Source organism: Oncorhynchus keta, chromosome 24, assembly GCF_023373465.1.
Source record: "Oncorhynchus keta strain PuntledgeMale-10-30-2019 chromosome 24, Oket_V2, whole genome shotgun sequence".
Classification (NCBI taxonomy): domain Eukaryota; kingdom Metazoa; phylum Chordata; class Actinopteri; order Salmoniformes; family Salmonidae; genus Oncorhynchus; species Oncorhynchus keta.
In genome coordinates, this window is record NC_068444.1 from 42552754 (window position 1) to 42574676 (window position 21923).

Sequence of the window (21923 nt, forward strand, 5' to 3'; positions counted from 1 at the left end):
ACAACAATGCACGTGCATTTGCAATATGATTCTATAGTGTAAAAACATCACCTAACGGAGATGATGAAATCAACACAACGAGTGATGGAAATGTACAACTATCACTGCTCGGCCATCCTGTGTTCATCAGACCAGTCAATTTTGCATTTTTGAGCAAGGTCAAATTTCATATGGTAAATGCACATTGAAACATATTGCAAATGCACGTGCACTTGCAATATGATTATATAGTGAAAAAACATCACAAAATGGACATGATGAAGTCAACACAACGAGTGATGGAAAGGAACAACTATCACTGCCCGGCCATCCCGAGTTCATCAGGCCAGTCAATTTTGCATTTCTGCAGGATTTTTGAGCATGTCAAATTTCTTACGTCATTTGGCCCACAAAAAAATCCTTATGCACAATTTAAAAAAATATATAAAAAATATGATAATAAAATTGGACAAAAGTATATTCATACAGTTCTTACACATGTGTAATTGACAAAAAAATTGAAAGAATTTCAAAAAACGGTCCAGAAAGCACTTTTTAAGGGTGTGTGAAGTTTTTACAAAATTTTGACATTTTTGACTTTTGACTTTTGACTTCCTATGAAATCATATTGGAATTGGACAAAACATATTCCTTATGCGCATGTAAAAAAAAAAAAAAAAATTATGATAATAAAATTGGACAAAAGTATATTCATACAGTTCTTACACATGTGTAATTGACAAAAAATCGAAAGAATTTCGAAAAACGGTCCAGAAAGCACTTTTTATGGGTGTGTGAAGTTTTTACAAAATTTTGACATTTTTGACTTTTGACTTTTGACTTCCTATGAAATCATATTGGAATTGGACAAAACATATTCCTTATGCGCATATTTTTTTTTTTTTTTTTTTAAATTATGATAATAAAATTGGACAAAAGTATATTCATACAGTTCTTACACATGTGTAATTGACAAAAAAATCGAAAGAATTTCGAAAAACGGTCCAGAAAGCACTTTTTATGGGTGTGTGAAGTTTTTACAAAATTTTGACATTTTTGACTTTTGACTTTTGACTTCCTATGAAATCATATTGGAATTGGACAAAACATATTCCTTATGCGCATATAAAAAAATTTAAAAAATTATGATAATAAAATTGGACAAAAGTATATTCATACAGTTCTTACACATGTGTAATTGACAAAAAAATCGAAAGAATTTCGAAAACGGTCCAGAAAGCACTTTTTTAAGGGGTGATAAGTTTTTGAAAAAAGTTCATTTTTCAAAATTTTACTTTTGGACATTAATTTGGGTTACATCTCCAATATGAAAAACCCCGGTGGAGCGCATTTGCCCCCTGTTGAATTTTTAAAGTGTTACAACTGGCAATTACCATATGGCATTTGCAATACACTTTGGATGAATCAACGCCGAATTGGGTGGTATTGGCCAATGTGTATATGGTTTGTCCGATGCCAATGACATGCCATTCATTTTTGTCCAATACAGGGGGTATTCCTTACTGTCTAAATCCACAGAGGCAAAGTCTATTTGTGTCCTTCTGGGCCCCTCGACCTCCAGGGCTCTGGGAAGCCTGCCATAATCCCTCTATCATAACACCAGTGGTTGGTGTGACCTGCATTAGCAATTTCCGCTAATGGCTGACGGCACCTCCTTCCACACAAAAAATATGTGCATTCCTCTGTGAACAAGTCATTTACCCTGAACTTCCAGAGAGGCACTAGTGCATCCAATTGTACACTGTAACGGAAAACTGTAATTCATATGATCATTTTGGGTATTATCAACATTAAAATACTCTGAAACATATTACTGCAGCATACTGTAAATTATGGTGCATTGTGGGAAAATTGTGTATAAATGATCAACATTTGAAAACAATTACCTTTCCTGAAATGTCAACCTACCTGGAAGTCTGAAAAGATAGAGTGAGTAGGCGGGTAGCTAACCGTGACTGGTGGTTCTTTGAAAATGCCTATGTTATGCAACATGGACACAGTGAGCAGTTGCAGTGAGATTATATCAAGCAAATGTGCTGATACACAAAGGAATTCAAAAACATTGAAATGGCAACATCCAATCCTGTAATACATCACATCATGGTTTCACAAATTACTTGCATTGCAAAATTGTTCATCCCCTTTATGTTTTTCCTATTTTGTTGCATTACAACCTGTAATTTAAATTGATATTCATTTGGATATCATATAATGGACATACATAAAATAGTCCAAATTGGTGAAGTGAAAATTAAAAAATAACTTGTTTCACAAAAATGTAAACAGAAAAGTGGTGCGTGCATATATATTCACCTCCTTTGCTATGAAGGCCCTAAATAAGATCTGGTGGAAACCAATTACCTTCAGAAGTCACATCATGAGTTAAATTAAGTCCACCTGTGTGGACTGTGGCTGGCTCTTCGAGCATGACAATGACCCGAAACACACAGCCAGGGCAACTAAGGAGTGGCTCCATAAGAAGCATCTTTAAGGTCCTGGAGTGGCCTAGCCAGTCTCCAGACCTGAACCCAATAGAACATCTTTGGAGGGAGCTGAAAGTCCCTCCAAAGTCAACCTAGACAACCTGAGAGTTTTATTTTAGATTCCGTCTCTCACTTTTGAAGTGCACCTATGATAAAAATTACAGACCTCTACATGCTTCGTAAGTAGGAAAAACTGCAAAATCGGCAGTGGATCAAATACTTGTTCTCCCCACTGTATAAGGGGGCCAGTAGCTCATGCCATCTTGGACCCATGATGGTCTCCTTCTTCTCCACAGATATAAAGTCCACAAGGTGAAACATACTGTGTAAATTGAAATTGAAAATGAATATGCATAATTTATAATATTGAAAGTAAGACTCTCATAAGAGGACTAGCCCTGCTGACCAGCCAAACGCAAGCTGTGGTGTTGACTGTAACCACTGACCCTCACCGATTCTGAATGTTCCACATTTAGCCCACTAGATTATGTATTTGTGTCATGGTTATTTTTTTTTAGACATGTCTTACTTTTCCATGCTAGTTGGTGACTTATGTATGCTCACAGGTGCATAGAATAACTTTTGTATACCTATTTGGGATTTTCTGCCAAAGCTTGTCAATTGTGTCAGAGAACCTAGAATACCAAAGTTTTAAAAAGTGCCACCAGCAGCCCTGTCAACTCTGTTGGTATTGAGGGTTCTTGCATCTTTGCATCAAGGTTGGATGGTGGAACCTCAGAATCGAAAACAGGGCTTTTAACGCAACTAATGTTATTCCATATTCAAGAGCCCAATTCACCAAGTAGTCTTTGAAACGGTCCGTTTGACTTTCAACCTCATTGTCAACCATCTCCTTTCGACATCACCCTCATTATCAACGGTTCTCCTCAGCCTCATCAACCTCACCCTGAACTTCGCCTTCTCCTACACCTGCAGTGTCCATCAAAGCATCCACAACAGTTCTTCCTCAAAGTCCTGACCAACATTTCCTCTGCGCTCTCATTGGACATATAAAATGTCGAAGGAACAGCAGCATTTTCTACATTATGTGTAGACTGCTCTTTTTAAATAGAGTCAGAAATCTTGACACGTTTGCAGTACACCTTCGCCAGATGTTTGAAGTCACACTATACTCTGAATACTTCTCAGTCATTTCTGGCTCACTTTGAGGGCTGCAGCTCTGAAACACATATTGCTGAACTGAATTACTAAAGGGCAGCGATTTGCATTTACATGAATTCTTAGGAACCTTAACCATCTTTCTTGGCTGAATAGCTGCAGGAGGAAGAGCTGGGGCTGGAATTAGCTGGCAGGCTAGAGAGACAGAGAAGAGATTTGTAGGTGTCGAAGTGACTGCATTAACATTCAAAAACGTGTCATTTTCAGGAAACAATCGCCTTGATTAATCAGAAGAGGTTGTTTAGCAATTTGCTGTAAGTTATTAACATCACAGACAACACAATCTGATTGCTGATTTGAAACGGGCCTTGAAACATGTTAGAAGTCCCGTTACGTTAACGTTGTCGTTTTATGTGTCGATATCCTACTCAGTCCTATAAATTAACGTTAGGCTACATTTAACCTGCCTTTTTACACTGGTAACTTAAGCAGAAGTAAAATCATTTTAACATACTTTTCTATGGAATATTATTACAAAAATTATCCAGTTACTTAATGTCTTAATTGGAGGATAAGAAATATCATTTACCATTGAAGTTTAACGTTGTTAACACAATCACGGCACGAACTCAATCGCCACATCTTAGCCATACGTAATCCTGCCGAAGGCGGGACAGACTCGGGTCACATGACATCGGCTGAGTCTGACTCTCAGCCGAATGCCCCGACTCTCAGCCGGAATCGGCCCAGCTCCAATGTGCTAACTGGGAGTACAATATGGGTTTCAGTCGATAAACTAAAGTTAGCTAGCTAGGTGGCTTGCCGGAAACTTACTTAGCTAGGCACCATATTTGTCATCTGCCCTCTTGATGCTGGCATCTGCTGTAGCTGAGCTTCTAACGTTAGCTATCCCAAAAATGTCCAGTTGAAGCATGTATGGTCGAATGTCACAATGTAGATAATAGAACATCAAAAAATACTCTCTGGTCGAATTCGTGTTGATGAGAGAAATCACTTGAAGCCATTGCGTCTGGTCAGTTCTTTCAGTTTTGCCCAAAGGATTTTGTTGTTAGTGGTGCCTCTTGGAGGAGTGCCGGAGGCTAGAACAGGAAGCACCACCCAACACAAGTTGTAGTCTTTCAGAGACTGGAAGAAAAAATGTGTGCTTGTATATTTAGCAATGAATCCGATGATAGGAACATCGCTGAAAGACGTCCAATGGCTCTATCGAACAAGGGCAAACATATCTACATGCACAAAAATGTATAGTATACAGCTGTAGTTGGAAGTTTACAAACACTTAGGTTGGAGTCATTAAAACTCGTTTTTCAACCACTCCACAAATTTCATGTTAACAAACTATAGTTTTGGCAAGTCGGTTAGGACATCTACTTTGTGCATGACACAAGTAATTTTTCCAACAATTGTTTACAGACCGATTATTTCACTTATTAATTTGATCAGAATTCCAGTGGGTCAGACATTTACATACAGGACACTAAGCTGACTGTGCCTTTAAACAGCTTGGAAAATTCCAGAAATTTATGTAATGGCTTTAGAAGCTTCTGATAGGCTAATTGACATCAATTGAGTCATTTGGAGGTGTACCTGTGGATGTATTTTAAGGCCTACCTTCAAACTCAGTGCCTCTTTGCTTGACATCATGGAAAAATCAAAAGAAACCAGCCAAGACCTCAGAGAAAAATTGTAGACCTCCACAAGTTCGGTTCATCCTTGGGAGCAATTTCCAAATGTCTGAAAGTACCACGTTCATCTGTACAAACAATAGTATGCAAGTATTAACACCACGGGACCACTCAGGAAGGAGATGCGTTCTGTCTCCTAGAGATGAACATACTTTGGTGCGAAAAGTGCAAATCAATCCCAGAACAACTGCAAAAGACCTTGTGAAGAAGCTGGAGGAAACAGATACAAAATTATCTATATCCACAGTAAAAACGAGTCCTATATCGACATAACCTGAAAGGCATCTCAGCAAGGAAGAAGCCACTGCTCCAAAACTGCCAGAAAAAAAGCCAGACTACGGTTTGCAACTGCACATGGGGACAAAGATCATACTTTTTGGAAAAATGTCTGAAAAAGCTTGTGCGAGCAAGGAGGCCTACAAACCTGACTCAGTTACACCAGTTCCGACCGGAGGAATGGGCCAACATTCACCCAACTTATTGTGGGAAGCTTGTGGAAGGCTACCTGAAATGTTTGACCCAAGTTAAACAATTTAGAAGCAATGCTACCAAATACTAATTGAGTGTATGTAAACTTCTGACTTCAACTGTATTTTGTCCAAATCGTGCAGCCATATTCTGACATACTTCTGGAATCCCCCATTACTCAAATTGGAGCTACTGTGTAAATCAAATCACATTTTATTTGTCTCATGCGCCGAATACAACCTTACAGTGAAATGCTTACTTACAAGCCCTTAACCAACAATGCATTTTTGAGAAAATACCAACAAAAAAAGTGTGAGATATGAATAACTAATAGTTCAAAAGCAGCAGTAAATAACAATGGCAGTTCAATGTGTGGGGGCACCGGTGTCGGGGTAATTGAGGTAATATGTACATGTGGGTAGAGTTATTAAAGTGACAGCAGCAGTGGAAAGGGGGAGGGGGATTCCAAATAGTCTGGGTAGTCATTTGATTAGCTGTTCATGAGTCTTTTGGGTTGGGGGAAGAAGCTGTTTAAAAGCCTCTTGGACGCTCCGGTACCGCTTGCCGTGCGATAGCAGAAAGAACAGTCTATGACTAGGGTGGCTGGAGTCTTTTGACATTTTGTTTCTCTGAGATTACTAATTAATTGCAGCATAATGAAACCTTATGTGGGAAGAAATTAAATGTTTTATTTTGTGAAGAAATGAAGGCAAAATTTTGATGAAATGGATTCTGAGATAACTTTTCTAATTTTAGCATGTATGCTAAGCGAATACATGTTGTGTTTGTGTGTTCAGTGTGTGGGTGCGACTTGGCACAGGGAGGTTTCTTCATGAAGAACGGGGACTACCTGTGCACGTTGGACTACCAGCGGCTCCATGGCACATGCTGCAATGGCTGTGGAAGCTTTGTAGAGGGAGAGGTGGTCACTGCTCTCGGCAAGACGTACCATCCGGCCTGTTTCGTCTGCACAATCTGCAAGTAAGATCATTATGCTACCACATGCACATGCATATACACACACAGACACAGACACGCACATACACATACTGTAGATGTATCTCTTCTCTCACTCTCTCTCTCTCACTCTTAGACGACCATTTCCTACTGGAGATCGTGTCACCTTTAATGGGAAAGACTGTCTCTGTCAACACTGCATCCACCCTATGTCCTCTACCCCCAAAAACATCAGCAGCTCCAGCAGTAAGTGTGTGTGGTGTTCGTGCATGCGTGCATCTGTGTGTGTCCATATGTGTGTGTGTGTGGGTGAGTGAGGGGTGTCCAAATCATTTTTGAGTATCCCTTACCACAGGTGTCATAAATTTCATCCGGCTGTGGTGAGTTTTTTTTTTCTCGTGGGATGATTGTTTCTGTTAACATGATTTAGGTTGTCTCATTTATCAACCCTCCCTTTCCGCCATTGTAAATAAGAATTTGTTCTTAACGGACTTGCCTAGTTAAATAAAGCCTACATAACATTTTTATTAAATCCAATTGTTGGATATCTTCACTCTAGCTGGATTCCAATAGGAATTACACATCACTTTGCAAGCCAGCATAATGTGACTTGTAAACCAGGAGTTTCCGACCACCTGTGTTAGGCTATAACTAGGCCCTCAAAGAAAGTCCATATGATTTATGTAATGTCATAAAGAGTTTCATTTTAAAGGTTAATAAGGCTGGTGGAATAATTCATAGATGGTTCTAGGAAGAACCCTTCAAAGAGAGTTCTAGGAAGAACCTTTAGATGATAAAAAGGGTTTTGGTAGAACCATTTATAGAGGGTTCTAGGCAGGACCCATCATAGAGTAGACAAGCCAAAGAACCTTACTTAGTACCTTTTTTTATCTAAGAGTGTATAACCTCTCTAACATTAGTCTATCCTAGACCGCTTCCTGTCACCCTGCCCAGACAGAGTAGGAGAGGTGTCCATAGTTCACTGGACAAATGGAACAACAATGGATGCACCCAAGTAAGGAAAGTTATGTTGAAAAATAATCTGTCTTATATGGATGTTGAAAAGACGCCTTATACGTACGTCAAAAATATGTAGTTTCCAGACTTTGAAAATATGTCTTTTCCAGGCATTAAAATCCGGTGCGTTTTAGGTGCTGAATGAAACGTGAAAATACATATTTTTTGGTCATTGATTCTATGGCCAAATTTCAACCTGCTATACATGGTCAATTAAGTAAGATTATATGACAATAATAATTTTAACCCCTTTCCCATCGATGAAGTCCCCGGTCATTCTGGAGATTATGGCGGTGATGGAGGCAGACCAACAGTGGGTGAAGTACGGCAGGTCTGCGGTAGCTGGAAGGCAACCAGCCATTTCACCCCTCCTGCCCTGCTGAGTATCATTCTGGAGTGCAAAGCCCCTTGCCATCTCCCTTTGAGGCAGAGTGCTTCAAGCTGTTTCTGACAGAGGAGCTGGTGGGAGACATATTAGAGGAGACCAATCAATTTGCCTTGGAGCTACAGGAGAAGAGAGAGCCAAGAGTGAGGGGCGGCACGCTAAATGGGTGACAACCACAATTAGTGAAATGTATACCTTCCTAGTGACAGTCCTTCTCATCTGAATAGTAAATAACACCATAAGAGAATACTGGAGCACAGATCCTATGTTTGCAACTCCCTTCTTTGTCACTCTCTTTTCCCTTCCTAGTTCTGCTGTGATGCCTGCATTTCGTAAACAATGCTACTGCTAACCTAAATGACCAATTTTATACAAATCAATGTTCTTACCAGCATGACATCAGCATTTGGTCTGGTCTTTGTGCCATACAAAAACCGATGCATTTGACAAGTCCCTGATGTTATGGAAGCGTAGGCTAGCTTTCTCTCAGTACATTCCCTCCAAAATGCACAGGTTTGGGGTCAAGTTCTTTGTTATGTGCGACGTGAATACAGGATTTGTCTAGGACAATATAGTCTACACTGACATCCAGTCCATCACTGACATCCAACATTGTGAGGGGCTTGGGGTGTCCGGGTCCATGGTGTTGACCATGCTGGCTCTACTTCTTAGGAACGGACACACTTTGTACGTGGACAATCGGTACAGTCCCACACTCTTCCAGCATCTGCTCTTCAACTGCAAAGTGGCCTGTGGCACAGTCCGGTCAAACATGAAGGGGATGTCAGTATTTCGGAAGCATGAAGATGAGGAGGTGGAGTTCAATGAGAACGGTCAACAGCTGGCAGTAAAATAGCATGACAAACAAGACGTCCATGTCCTCTGCATTGTCCATACAGCAACCCTATCGGCCACAGGGAAGGTCGACCACCTGACGGGAGAGGGAAAGATCAAAGCAGACTGTGTACTGTAACCTCAAAATGGGGGTAGTGAATAAGGTGAATATGATGAACAGTTTTGTGGAATGCGCTGAGAAAACTACAAAGTGGTATAAGAAGATATTTTTCCATCTGATCGGCATTAATTTCTCAATGGCCACATACTTCAAAGTCATCTTACAGGTGAAAATATCACTGAACTAGTTTTTTATTTTATTTTAGAATTGGACATAAAGTTCCAATATGCAATTATATTGACAATAGCTCACCCACCTACCCCCTCCCACTTCCTCATTCTCCCCACTCCCTTTCCTCATAGGTGGGATGATTACCTACTGAAAGTACAAAAATAACCTCATGACAGAGCTGCTGGAGGAATACTTGGAGGGTGGGAGTGCAGTTTTGGTTGTTCAATTACTATATGAATATTGAAATATGGGTTATGCATATTTATAATGAAATGACAGTTGTCAGTCTTTTCTTGCCGTTTTTCTTTCTTCTAGTAAAACTAGTTAGTTTGCTTCAACCACTACTACTACTTCAATTAAATGAACAACCATTACATATAGGTTCAAACAGTATGTTACTAGCATACAAAAGCTGGCCACAATCAAAAACCCATTGAAAAGAGAGTGACCTCAAAAAACAACACTCCTGAATGGTTTGTCCTCAGGGTTTTGCCTGCCAAATAAGTTATGTTATACTCACAGACATCAACTTTGGAGTGTTTTCTATCCAAATCGACTAATAATATGCATATCTTAGCTTCTGGACAGTTCCTACCACTTCCACTGGATGTCACCAGTCATTAGAATTTGGTTGAGGTTATTCCTTTGTGTAATGAAGAAGTACGGCCATCTTAAATGAGGGTTACTTCATGTGTACTGTTCGATAGAGGCGCATGCGTCTACCAGAAAGCATGCGTCAGTTTGTTTTCTTCCTGTATTGAACACAGATCACCCCGTCTTCAATTTTATCGATTACTTACTTTAAGAAATACCTAAAGTTGTATTACAAAAGTAGTCTTGGCATGTTTTGGCAAAATTTACAGGTAACGTTTGAGATATTTTGTAGTCACGTTGCGTAAGTTGGAACAGGTGTTTATCTGGATCAAACGCGCCAAATAAATGCACATTTTGGAGATATATGGACGGAATTAATCGAACAAAGGACCATTTGTGATGCTTATGGGACATATTGGAGTGCCAACAGAAGAAGCTCGTCAAAGGTAAGGCATGATTTATATTTTTATTTCTGTGTTTTGTATCACGCCTGCAGGGTTGAAATATTGTTTACGGAGGTGCTATCCTCAGATAATAGCATTGTTTGCTTTCACAGAAAAGCCTTTTTGAAATCTGACATGTTGGCTGGATTCACAACGTGTGTAGCTTTAATTTGGTATCTTACATGTGTGATTTCATGAAAGTTATTTGAATTTGGCGCTCTACATTTTCTCTGGCTTTTGGCCAAGTGGGACGCTACTGTCCCACATATCCCAGAGAGGTTTTGACCCTCCAGATGAGCTTCAATGCCATACAGCTCTCCTTCCGTGGCCTCCAACTGCTCTTAAATACAAGTAAAACTAAATGCATGCTTTTCAACCGATCACTGCCTGCACCTGCCCGCCTGTCCAGCAACACTACTCCGGACAGTTCTGACTTAGAATATGTGGACAACTACAAATACCTAGGTCTCTGGTTAGACTGTAAACTCTCCTTCCAGACTCACATCAAACATCTCCAATTCAAAGTTAAATCTAGAATTGGCTTCCTATTTCGTAGCAAAGCATCCTTCACTCATGCTGCCAAACATACCCTCGTAAAACTGACCATCCTACCGATCCTCGACTTCGGCAACGTCATCTACAAAATATCCTCTAATTCTCCATAAATTAGATATAATATATCACAGTGCCATCCGTTTTGTCACCAAAGCCCCATATTCTACCCACCACTGCGACCTGTACGCTCTCATCTGCTGGCCCTCGCTTCATACTCGTAGCTAAACCCACTGGCTCCAGGTCATCTACAAGACCCTGCTAGGTAAAGTTCCCCCTTATCTCAGCTCGCTGGTCACCATAGCAGCACCCACCTGTAGCACGCGCTCCAGCAGGTATGTATATCTCTCTGGTCACCCCCAAAATCAATTCCTCCTTCGGCCGCCTCTCCTTCCAGTTCTCTGCTGCCATTGACTGGAACAAACTACAAAAATCTCTGAAACTGGAAACACTTATCTCCCTCCCTAGCTTTAAGCACCAGCTGTCAGAGCAGTTCACAGATTACTGCACCCGTATATAGCCCATCTATAATTTAGCCCAAACATCTGCCTCTTCTCCTTTACTTTCTATATTGTATTTATTTCGCCACCATGGCCTTTTTTTGGCTTTACCTCCCTTATCTCACCTCATTTGGTCACATTGCATATAGACTTATTTTTCTATTGTATTATTGACTGTATGTTTGTTTTACTCCATGTGTAACTCTGTGTTGTTGTATGTGTCGAACTGCTTTGCTTTATCTTGGCCAGGTCGCAATTGTAAATGTGTACTTGTTCTCAACTTGTCTACCTGGTTAAATAAAGGTGAAATTAAAACATTTAAAAATCTTGTACATATGGTATTACATTTTGTTCTTTCTCTACTGGCATTGACACTTTTTGTTCTTGTTTTTAACGCTTTCTATTTTTGCTATTGCTACAATCTAAATATGCAAGTAACCATTTCACTGTGCCATTTACAGCTTCTGTAGAGACCCATTCACTTAGCTAGATGTGGCTGGGGGTGGTTATAACATTTCTTTCACATGACCAATCAATTTAGACAAGTGTGTCTGGGTAAGCATCATCTATTTATTATAAAATGTTTGTATCTGGACACTTTCTAATTGTGATATTGCTACTATGCAAATATGCAAATAACCATTTCACTGTACCTTTTACACCTACTGTATCATGTGACAAATAAACATATATTTTATTTGAAATAGTGTGCATTTCCCAGAAATGGTAGTGTGAAGAACAACGTGACCTACACCAAAGTCAGATTAGAATATAGGACAAGGACGAGATAAAGTGTATTTTGCCTGGAGTTTTTCCTTATTGTAGGCTACTATTTTCACCACTTTTAGTCTTTAAATCTTTGTTATTACTACACTACCTTAGTCACTCTGTCTAGCACATGGGCACAGGGACCATGTTGGTCTGCTTGAAATGTAGGTATTACAGACTGGGTCAGGGGGAGTTTGAATATATCAATGAAAACACTTGCCAGCTGGTCAGTACATGCTTTGAGTATGCATCCTGGTAATCCGTCTGGCCCCGCAGCCTTGTGAATGTTTAACCTTTACATGTGTGAGTTCCAAATATCTCTATCGGTCACCCCAGTGTGAGTTTTTTATGTATGTGATGGCAGAATGCATTCACTGTTCCAAAATGTGATTGTTACGCAACAGGACATTTAACCCACACTGCCCTCAAACCAAGGCATTCTGCCTGCTAATTATCAAATAGGCTAGTCAATTTCAAATTATTTTTTTAACAACAGTTTGAATTAAGGTGTGTTCCTCCTCCTCATTAATTCACATAGAAGTAGCCCATTTCACTATTACGCACAATTTATTTTTATACTGAGCTTTACTGAGCTGGACAAACTTCTCTCTTTGACTAGAGCCCCAGTGTTTCCCCAGATCAAGTATGCAGAACTTTTTCCCCCTGGCACATTTTCCATCTGGTGCCCGCATTGCCTTCATTGTTGTTTTCCTTACTATCAATAACTTTGCATATGGGTGCATTCTTATCAAAGTAAGTGCCTTATTCCATTATCATTATAGTTTCTGTATATAATGTTGTTTCTACTTTAGCACACTGTATGTGTGCATAAGGCGTAATGTATTTACTGTTTAATCACATTTTCAAGGACTGGTGACAAATCATGCATTCCGATTGTTTCATGGATTGTAATGTACAAATAAATCCCTTCATAGTAATATATCATATCCCCCAACGATACCTTCCTCCATTTCTACCCCCCATGGACTTGAAATTCCCCTCAAATGAAATGAACCCCCCCACAAACCCCACTAAAATGGTTACATCCAAATCTGGCAACCCTGTTTAGCTTTCATGCTACGGTAAGGCTAGGAAGTAGACTTGTATTTGGGGTGATGATCTGTGAGGTGATAACATTTTGTTTGCTTTGTGATTTGTCAAAAACTGTAAATGACTTATTAAGTCATGTGCTCCGGTTCTTTTATACACTGTAACACGTACGTTGAAGATTTGTAATATGCTGAAAAGTGGCCAAACTAAATTCAGATTTTTCAGGCAATGGGTGCAGCCATCTTTGACTTTTTTTATTTGCATTTTATAGTGAATGGCATTCTGGGATCAGGGAGTTTTTGCTTGTCAAATATAAACATGGCTGCCATCCTAAAGAATTAGTTGTTAGATTAGCTGACAAGCATCTCTTTTCAAAACAATATACATCTCTCCCTTGTGGTCACGAGAGATCAAATCAAATTCTATTGGTCACATACGAGTGTAGCGAAATGCTTATGCTTCTACACTCAGCCAAAAAGAAAGGTCCTCTCACTGTCAACTGCGTTTATTTTCAGCAAACTTAACATGTGTAAATATTTGTATGAACATAGCGAGATTTAACAACTGAGACATAAACTGAACAAGTTCCACAGACATGTGACTAACAGAAATGGAATAATGTGTCCCTGAACAAAGGGGGGGGGGTCAAAATCAGAAGTAACAGTCTATCTTGTGTGGCCACCAGTTGCATTAAACACTGCAGTGCATCTCCTTCTCATGGATTGCATCAGATGTTCCACTTGCTGTGAGATGTTACTCTACTCTTCCACCAAGGCACCTGCAAGTTCCCGGACATTTCTGAGGGGAATGGTCCTAGCCCTCACCCTCTGATCCAACAGGTCCCAAACGTGCTCAATGGGATTGAGATCCGAGCTCTTCGCTGGCCATGGCAGTACACTGACATTCCTGTCTTGCAGGAAATCACGCACAGAACGAGCAGTATGGCAGGTGGCATGGCAGGATGAGCCTCCAGGAAGGGTACTACATGTGGGAGGAGGATGTCTCCCCTGTAACGCGCAGCGTTGAGATTGCCTGCACTGACAACAAGATTGCCTGCACTGACAATCATCCAATGAATGTGACACATCGCCCCAGACCATCCACCTCCAAATCGATCCTGCTCCAGAGTACAGGCCTCGGTGTAACACTCATTTCTTCAATGATAAACGCGAATCCGACCATCACCCCTGGTGAGACAAAACCACGACTCGTCAGCAAAGAGCACTTTTTGCCAGTCCTGTCTGGTCCAGCAACTGTGGGTTTGTGCCCATAGGTGATGTTGTTGCCGGTGATGTCTGGTGAGGACCTGTCTTACAACAGGCCTACAAACCCTTAGTCCAGCCTATCTCAGTCTATTGCGGACAGTCTGACCACTGATGGAGGGATTGCGCATTTCTGGTGTAACATGGGCAGTTGTTGTTGCCCTCCTGTACCTGCCCCACAGATGTGATGTTCGGATGTACCGATCCTGTGCAGGTGTTGTTACACGTGGTCTGTCACTGCGAGGATGATCAGCTGTCCATCCTGTCTCCCTGTAGCTCTGTCTTAGGCGTCTCACAGTACGGACATTGCAATTTATTGCCCTGGCCACATCTGCAGTCCTCATGCCTCCTTGCAGCATGCACGTTCACGCAGATGAGCAGGGAACCTGGGCTTTTGGTGTTTTTTCAGAGTCAGTGGAAAGGCCTCTTTAGTATCCTAAGTCTTCATAACTGTGACCTTAATTGCCTACCGTCTGTAAGCTGTTAGTGTCTTAATGACCGTTCCACAGGTGCATGTTCATTAATTGTTTATGGTTCATTGAACAGGCATCGGAAAATGTGTTTAAACCCTTTACAATAAAGATTTGGGATGTTATTTAGATTTTTATTAATTATCTGTGAAAGAGAAGGTCCTGGAAAGGGGATGTTTCTTCTATGTTGTTATTACTGTCACGTGTGCTTCCTCTCCGACCTCTAGGTCAGCAAGCTGCTCATTAGGACACACACCTGTCACCATCATTACGCGCACCTGCGTGTCATCAGACTCACCTGGACTCCATCACTTCCCTGATTACATTTCGATTCCTTCCTCAGGCGTTATTTTTCGTGTTTTGTATTATGTTGCATTAATTTATTAACACTCAGTCCCTGAACTTGCTTGACGACTGTCAGCAGACATCGTTACAATTACCTTCATGTATTAATATAATCAGTATTTTATGGGTAAAAAAGCCTGGAGCCTCATGTATTGAATGTTATATTGAAAACATAAATCACTTTGTGCCCTTGGACAAATGAATGAGGAGTTTTCTATTAGCTCACATCGCCACCTAATGGTTTAATTTGAAAGATAAATCACAGGTGTGTGTGCGCTTTTGTGTATAATATGTCTGCTCTGTCTTTCTGATCATGCTAAAAGTGTGTTTGTGTGTTTCAGACTGTGCAGGCTGTGGTAGGGACATTAAGAATGGCCAGGCCCTATTGGCTCTGGAAAGACAGTGGCACCTTGGCTGCTTCAAGTGCAAGGCCTGTGGCAATGTGCTGAGCGGGGAGTACATCAGCAAGTGAGTAATCATCAACTGCAACACACTCAAGCCTATCTTAATCTCTATACCCTCCCCCCTCTCTCTTTCTCTCTCAGGCTGTGTCCAAAAACTTGTGCTTCCCTTCTAAATAGTAAGCTGATTGGGTATATGAAATTACAACCTTATAATAGGTGAAATGTCAAATATGGGGGCACAAAGAGGGGGTGTTCTACTAAGCTATATGGAATTGTTTTAAGGTCACAACACCGGTCTGAAGTGAGCTTCACCAGGGCAGTCCCGTTATCTCTACTATACTGCTTACACAGACAAGTTATATTTGCATAATGAATTAATCGTTAACGTTTGGTTCATGCATGTGACCCAACAATACCCCACAAAGCTTCTTCTCTCCAAGCTGAGACCTTGAAACTGAGATATCCCTTTCATTCTCAAAACAAGGTTTTGGGCGTACTGCCAAATTGCAGATGCTGATAGTGAGGATTCCTCTCAGGCACATTCAATCAGTCACTTGCATGAACACAGAAATTGTTTTTTAGAAAAGCACAAACAAATGTTCCACCACATTCCCTACTCTTATCACTCACTCTGATAATTATCATAACATTTTATTAATTTAGTTACTACTTAATCTATCAAATGAGTAAGTAAACAATCACTGCATACAACCATAGACACTTTCAAACTTTCAAAAAATATATGTTTTTTCTTGCAGACCCTCACTAGAAAGCTTGGCAGAATCAGTCATGCATTTTGTGACGCCAAATTCTTGTAGAAATTCTACACGAGACACTCGAAGTCAATCTTAAATGAATAACTCTTTAACCTTTAGTGACACCCCATCCCGGGTCCGGGAGCGTAATCATCGACTGACACTAATTAGCATAACGCAACGGACATAAATATTACTAGAAAATATTCCTATTCATGAAAATCACAAGTGAAATATATTGAGACTCAGCTTAGCCTTTTGTTAATCACCCTGTCATCTCAGATTTTCAAAATATGCTTTACAGCCAAAGCAAGACAAGCATTTGTGTAAGTTTATCGATAGCCTAGCATAGCATTATGTCCAGCCAGCAGCAGGTAATTTGGTCACGAATCAGTAAAGCAATCAAATTAAATTGTTTACCTTTGATGAGCTTTGGATGTTTTCACCCAGTTAGATAGCCAATGTTCCTTTTTTCCAAAAATATTATTTTTGTAGGCGAAATAGCTCCGTTTGTTCTTCACATTTGGCTGAGAAATCACGGAAACGCCAAAAAATATTCCAAATTAGCTCCATAATATCGACAGAAACATGGCAAACGTTGTTTATAATCAATCCTCAAGGTGTTTTTCAAATATCTATTCGATAACATATCCACCGGGACAATTGGTTTTTCAGTAGGACCGATTGGAAAAATGGCTATTTTATGCGAGATTCACTCTGAGAGCGATCAGGTGACCACTTACACAATGTAGCCGCTTACGGGTATTCTTCAACATAAATGAGTAAAACTACGTCACAATGCTGTAGTAGAAAAAGTAATCTGGTTGATAGCCCATTCACTGCTCAATAGGGACGCATTGGAACGCAGAGCTTTCAAAACATGAGGCACTTCCAGATTGCATTTTCCTCAGTCTTTCGCCTGCAATATCAGTTGCACAGTTTTGTTACAGTTTTGGAAACTTTAGAGTGTTTTCTATCAATTACATGCATATTCTAGCATCTTGTCCTGACAAAATATCCCGTTTACTTTGGGAACGTTATTTTTCCAAAAATGAAAATACTGCCCACTAATAACAAGCTAAAAAGGTCACAGTGAAACTCAGATGCATAAAGTCCAGGCTGAAGTGAGCTTCACCAGGGCAGTCCCTTTCGTTCTCTTATATACTGCTTACACACGAAAATTATATTTGCATGATTTACAGTTACAGTTGAAGTCAGAAGTTTACATACACTTAGGTTGGAGTAATTAAAACAAATGTTTCAACCACCGTCATTTTTCCAACAATTGTTTGCAGACAGATAATTTCATTTATAATTCACTGTATCACAATTCCAGTGGGTCAGAAGTTTACATCCACTAAGTGGACTGTGCCTTTAAACAGCATGGAAAATTCCAGAAAATTATGTCATGGCTTTAGAAGCTTCTGATAGGCTAATTGACATCATTTGAGGAAATTGGAGGTGTACTCGTGGATGTATTTCAAGGCCTACCTTCAAACTCTGTGCCTCTTTGCTTGACATCATGGGAAAATCAAAAGAAATCAGCCAAGACCTCAGAAAAACAATTGTAGACCTCCACAAGTCTTGTTCATCATTGGGAGCAATTTCCAAATGCCTGAAGGTATCGCGTTCATCTGTATAAACCATAGTACGCAAGTATAAGAGACCACGCAGCCATCATACCGCTCAGGTAGGAGACGCATTATGTCTCCTAGAGATGAACGTACTTTGGTGCGAAAAGTGCAAAACAATCCCAGAACAACAACAAAGGACCTTGTGAAGATGCTGGAGGAAACGGGTACAAAAGTATCTTTATCCACAGTAAAAACGTGACCTGAATTAAATGTCAGGAATTGTGAAACTCAGTTTAAACGTATTTGGCTAAGGTGTATGTAAACTTCCGACTTCAACTGTATACTGTATTTTGTACAATCTGTTGCATCTTGCCTATGCCGCATGGCTATCACGCATCAATATACACTGCTCAAAAAAATAAAGGGAACACTAAAATAACATCCTAGATCTGAATGAATGAAATATACTTTTTTCTTTACATATTTGAATGTGCTGACACCAAAATCACACAAAAATGTATCAACCCAAGGAGGTCTGGATTTGGAGTCACACTCAAAGTTAAAGTGGAAAACCACACTACAGAATGACCCAACTTTGATGTAATGTCCTTTAAACAAGTCAAAAGGAGTGTGTGTGGCCTCCACGTGCCTGTATGAACTCCCTACAACTCCTGGGCATGCTCCTGATTAGGTGGTGGATGTCTGGGAGGGATCTCCTCCCAGACCTGGACTAAAGCATCCGCCAACTCCTGGACAGTCTGTGGTGCAATGTGGCATTGGTCGATGTAGCGAGACATTTTTTTATTATATTTTACCTTTATTTCACCAGGCAAGTCAGTTAAGAACATATTCTTATTTTCAATGACATCCTGGGAACAGTGTACCTTGTCAGCTCGGGGGTTTGAACTCGCAACCTTCCAGTTACTAGTCCAACGCTCTAACCACTAGGCTACGCTGCCACCCCACATGATGTCTCAGATGTGCTCAATTGGATTCAGGTCTGGGGAACGGGCGGGCCAGTCAATAGCATCAATGCCTTCCTCTTGCAGGAGCTGCTGACACACTCCAGCCACATGAGGTCTTGTATTGCATTAGGAGGAATCCAGGGCCAACCGCACCAGCATATGGTCTCACAAAGGGTCTGAGGATCTCATCTTGGTACCTAATGGCAGTCAGGCTACCTCTGGCGAGCACATGGAGGGCTGTGCGGCCCCCCAAAGAAATGCCACCCCACACCATGACTGACCCACCATGACTGACTCCAGACTGTCACGTCTTTCACATGTGCTCAGTGTGAACCTGCTTTCATCTGTAAAGAGCACATGGCGCCAGTGGCGAATTTGCCAATCTTGGTGTTCTCTGGCAAATTAAAACCTTCCCGCACGGTGTTGGGCTGTAAGCACAGCCCCCACCTGTGGACGTCGGGCCCTCATACCACCCTCATGGAGTCTGTTTCTGACCGTTTGAGCAGACACATGCACATTTGTGGCCTGCTGGAGGTCATTTTGCAGGGCTCTGGCAGTGCTCCTCCTGCTCCTCCTTGCACAAAGGCGGAGGTAGCAGTCCTGCTGCTGGGTTGTTGTCCTCCTACGGCCTCCTCCACGTCTCTTGATGTACTGGCCTGTCTCCTGGTAGCGCCTCCATGCTCTGGACCCTACACTGACAGACACAGCAAACCTTCTTGCCACAGCTCGCATTGATGTGCTATCCTGGATGAGCTGCACTACCTGAGCCACTTGTGTGGGTTGTAGACTCCGTCTCATGCTACCACTAGAGTGAAAGCACCGCCAGCATTCAAAAGTGACCAAAACATCAGCCAGGAAGCATAGGAACTGAGAAGTGGTCTGTGGTCCCCACCTGCAGAACCACTCCTTTATTGGGGGTGTCTTGCTAATTGCCTATAATTTCCACCTGTTGTCTATTCCATTTGCACAACAGCATGTGAAATGTATTGTCAATCAGTGTTGCTTCCTAAGTGGACAGTTTGATTTCACAGAAGTGTGATTGACTTGGAGTTACATTGTGTTAAGTGTTCCCTTTATTTTTTTGAGCAGTGTATTTATATGTACATATTCTTATTCCATCCATTTACATTTGTGTGTGTATATGGTAGTCACTGTGAATTTGTTAGATATTACTGCTCTGTAGGAACTAGAAGCACAAACATTTCGCTAGACTCGCATTAACATCTGCTCACCATGTGAATGTGACCAATACATTTTTATTTTATTTGGTCCTCCGTGGGCATATTTTTGTCATAAAACTTTGTCATCAAAGTCTGGCATTCTCTGGATTCATGGCGCTTTCAAGACAACTGGGGACTCTGGGGGAAAAAAACAAGGTCGAATCATGACGTCTGCGATCTTCAGATCGGAGCGCTAGAAAGAGGCCCGAGTTCCCAACTTGGAATTCCGAGTTGGATGGGCATTCAAAAAGTATTTTCCCAGTCTGAGCTTTTTCTCTGAGTTCGCTGTTGTCTTGAACTCACTGAAGCCTGAGAGTTCCGAGTTTCCAGTATGGCAGAAGTCATACTGGATTGACAGCATGGCCAATGTTGAATGTTTATCATTTTAAGCTTGGAAAAGAGACCCTTAAACCCAGACTTGGACCACATTCCCACTCCTCTGAATTACTGGCTACTGATTACTTTGCAAGACTTACAGTTAGCCACTGATTCCTTCCAAACCACTCATTGTTGAATTTGCGGTTTCCAACTTGTTGTGCAATGTTAATGTCCAATGGCCAATGAGTACCGATAATTTGATATACCATTTCTCTTCATAATTTCTCTCTTCATATGATGAGGATTGAAAAGGATTTGCCAGTAGATTGTCTATTTGATTCATGATGACTGCTCGCTAAGATTTTAAAAGTGTGATGTTGACATGATCAGTCCAATTATGTCAATATACGGTAGATATAACGTGATTTGATGTAATTTTATCTGTGCCCAATTACCTTGAGCCTCCTTGGATGGGCACTTCTAATGGAACTCTATGGCAGCACACAGGGGGCTTGAATTTTCAAGCTCTAGCCATAGATTTTGCGGTGACTTAGTGCCCACATGAGTGACAGAACACTGAGCCAATCATGGTGTAACTAGAGAACATTACCAACCCCTATGCTCCATATTTTCCACTGGCTGCCCCTTCACCACTTTTTTTTCCACCAGAATTCCTTGGGACCAATGTTCCCTCTAAGTTGTTTTGTCACTGAGCAAATTTCAGTTCTGCTGAGCACAAACTTGAACGTTGTGAGATATGTTCCTGCGCATTTACTTTGAACACTGAGGCTGTACCCGCTTTAATTTAGTTAACAGTGGTCAAGTAGGTTATTGTGGCTATTTGATCATAATGTAGACCTGCCAGAGTGGCCGACCATCAAAACAATGGAGAAAATGCATCCCGTAACATTTAAAATGGAAATAGCTGTTCTATTGTTCAGCCTACAGTAGCAGCGAATGTGTGGTGTTCAACGTAGGCTTACTTTCCATGAGACTTTTGAAAAAACTATGCAGGGCTTGGCATAACCTGTTTATCCACTTGTCCTTCAAACAAAGATATTACTGAAAATGTTGTTTAATGCAAGAAACCACTATCATTATTCCCATACCATTATTACAGAGAATCAGACAAATTATGCTACCCTCTTCTTATTGGCTACTTCGCTTATTCAAGCCTGTCTCAAAATACAACACTGTCCATCTATCTGACTCGTTTTTCAAAGATGTCTAGAAATGCACATGTTTTGTGCTTGTGTAGGAAGCAATCACTCCCCAATTGCTGACTACAAATGATTCATAACTGTGCTAATAACTCACTATCTAGCAAAGAATATGAACGAATGTACACACGTCACTACATGTAGCTCTCGCTTTGGTCTCAAAACAAGCAAATTCACGACTGCTCATGTTGTAAACACAGTCCAGTTCAAATGGAATGGTAC

The 21923-nt window shown here is 40.8% G+C and overlaps 1 protein-coding gene across 2 annotated transcripts in view; it reads left to right on the plus strand.

Moving 5' to 3' along the window:
- The window catches only part of ablim1b (actin binding LIM protein 1b), an 84198-nt gene that overhangs the window by 34203 nt on the left and 28072 nt on the right, over window positions 1-21923 (plus strand). For both annotated transcript variants that reach the window (XM_035734823.2, XM_052478355.1), the window contains exons 3-5: window positions 6574-6757; window positions 6870-6979; window positions 15587-15713. In XM_035734823.2, coding sequence (XP_035590716.1) covers window positions 6574-6757; window positions 6870-6979; window positions 15587-15713 — 421 coding nt within the window. The remainder of the gene's footprint in view (window positions 1-6573; window positions 6758-6869; window positions 6980-15586; window positions 15714-21923) is intronic.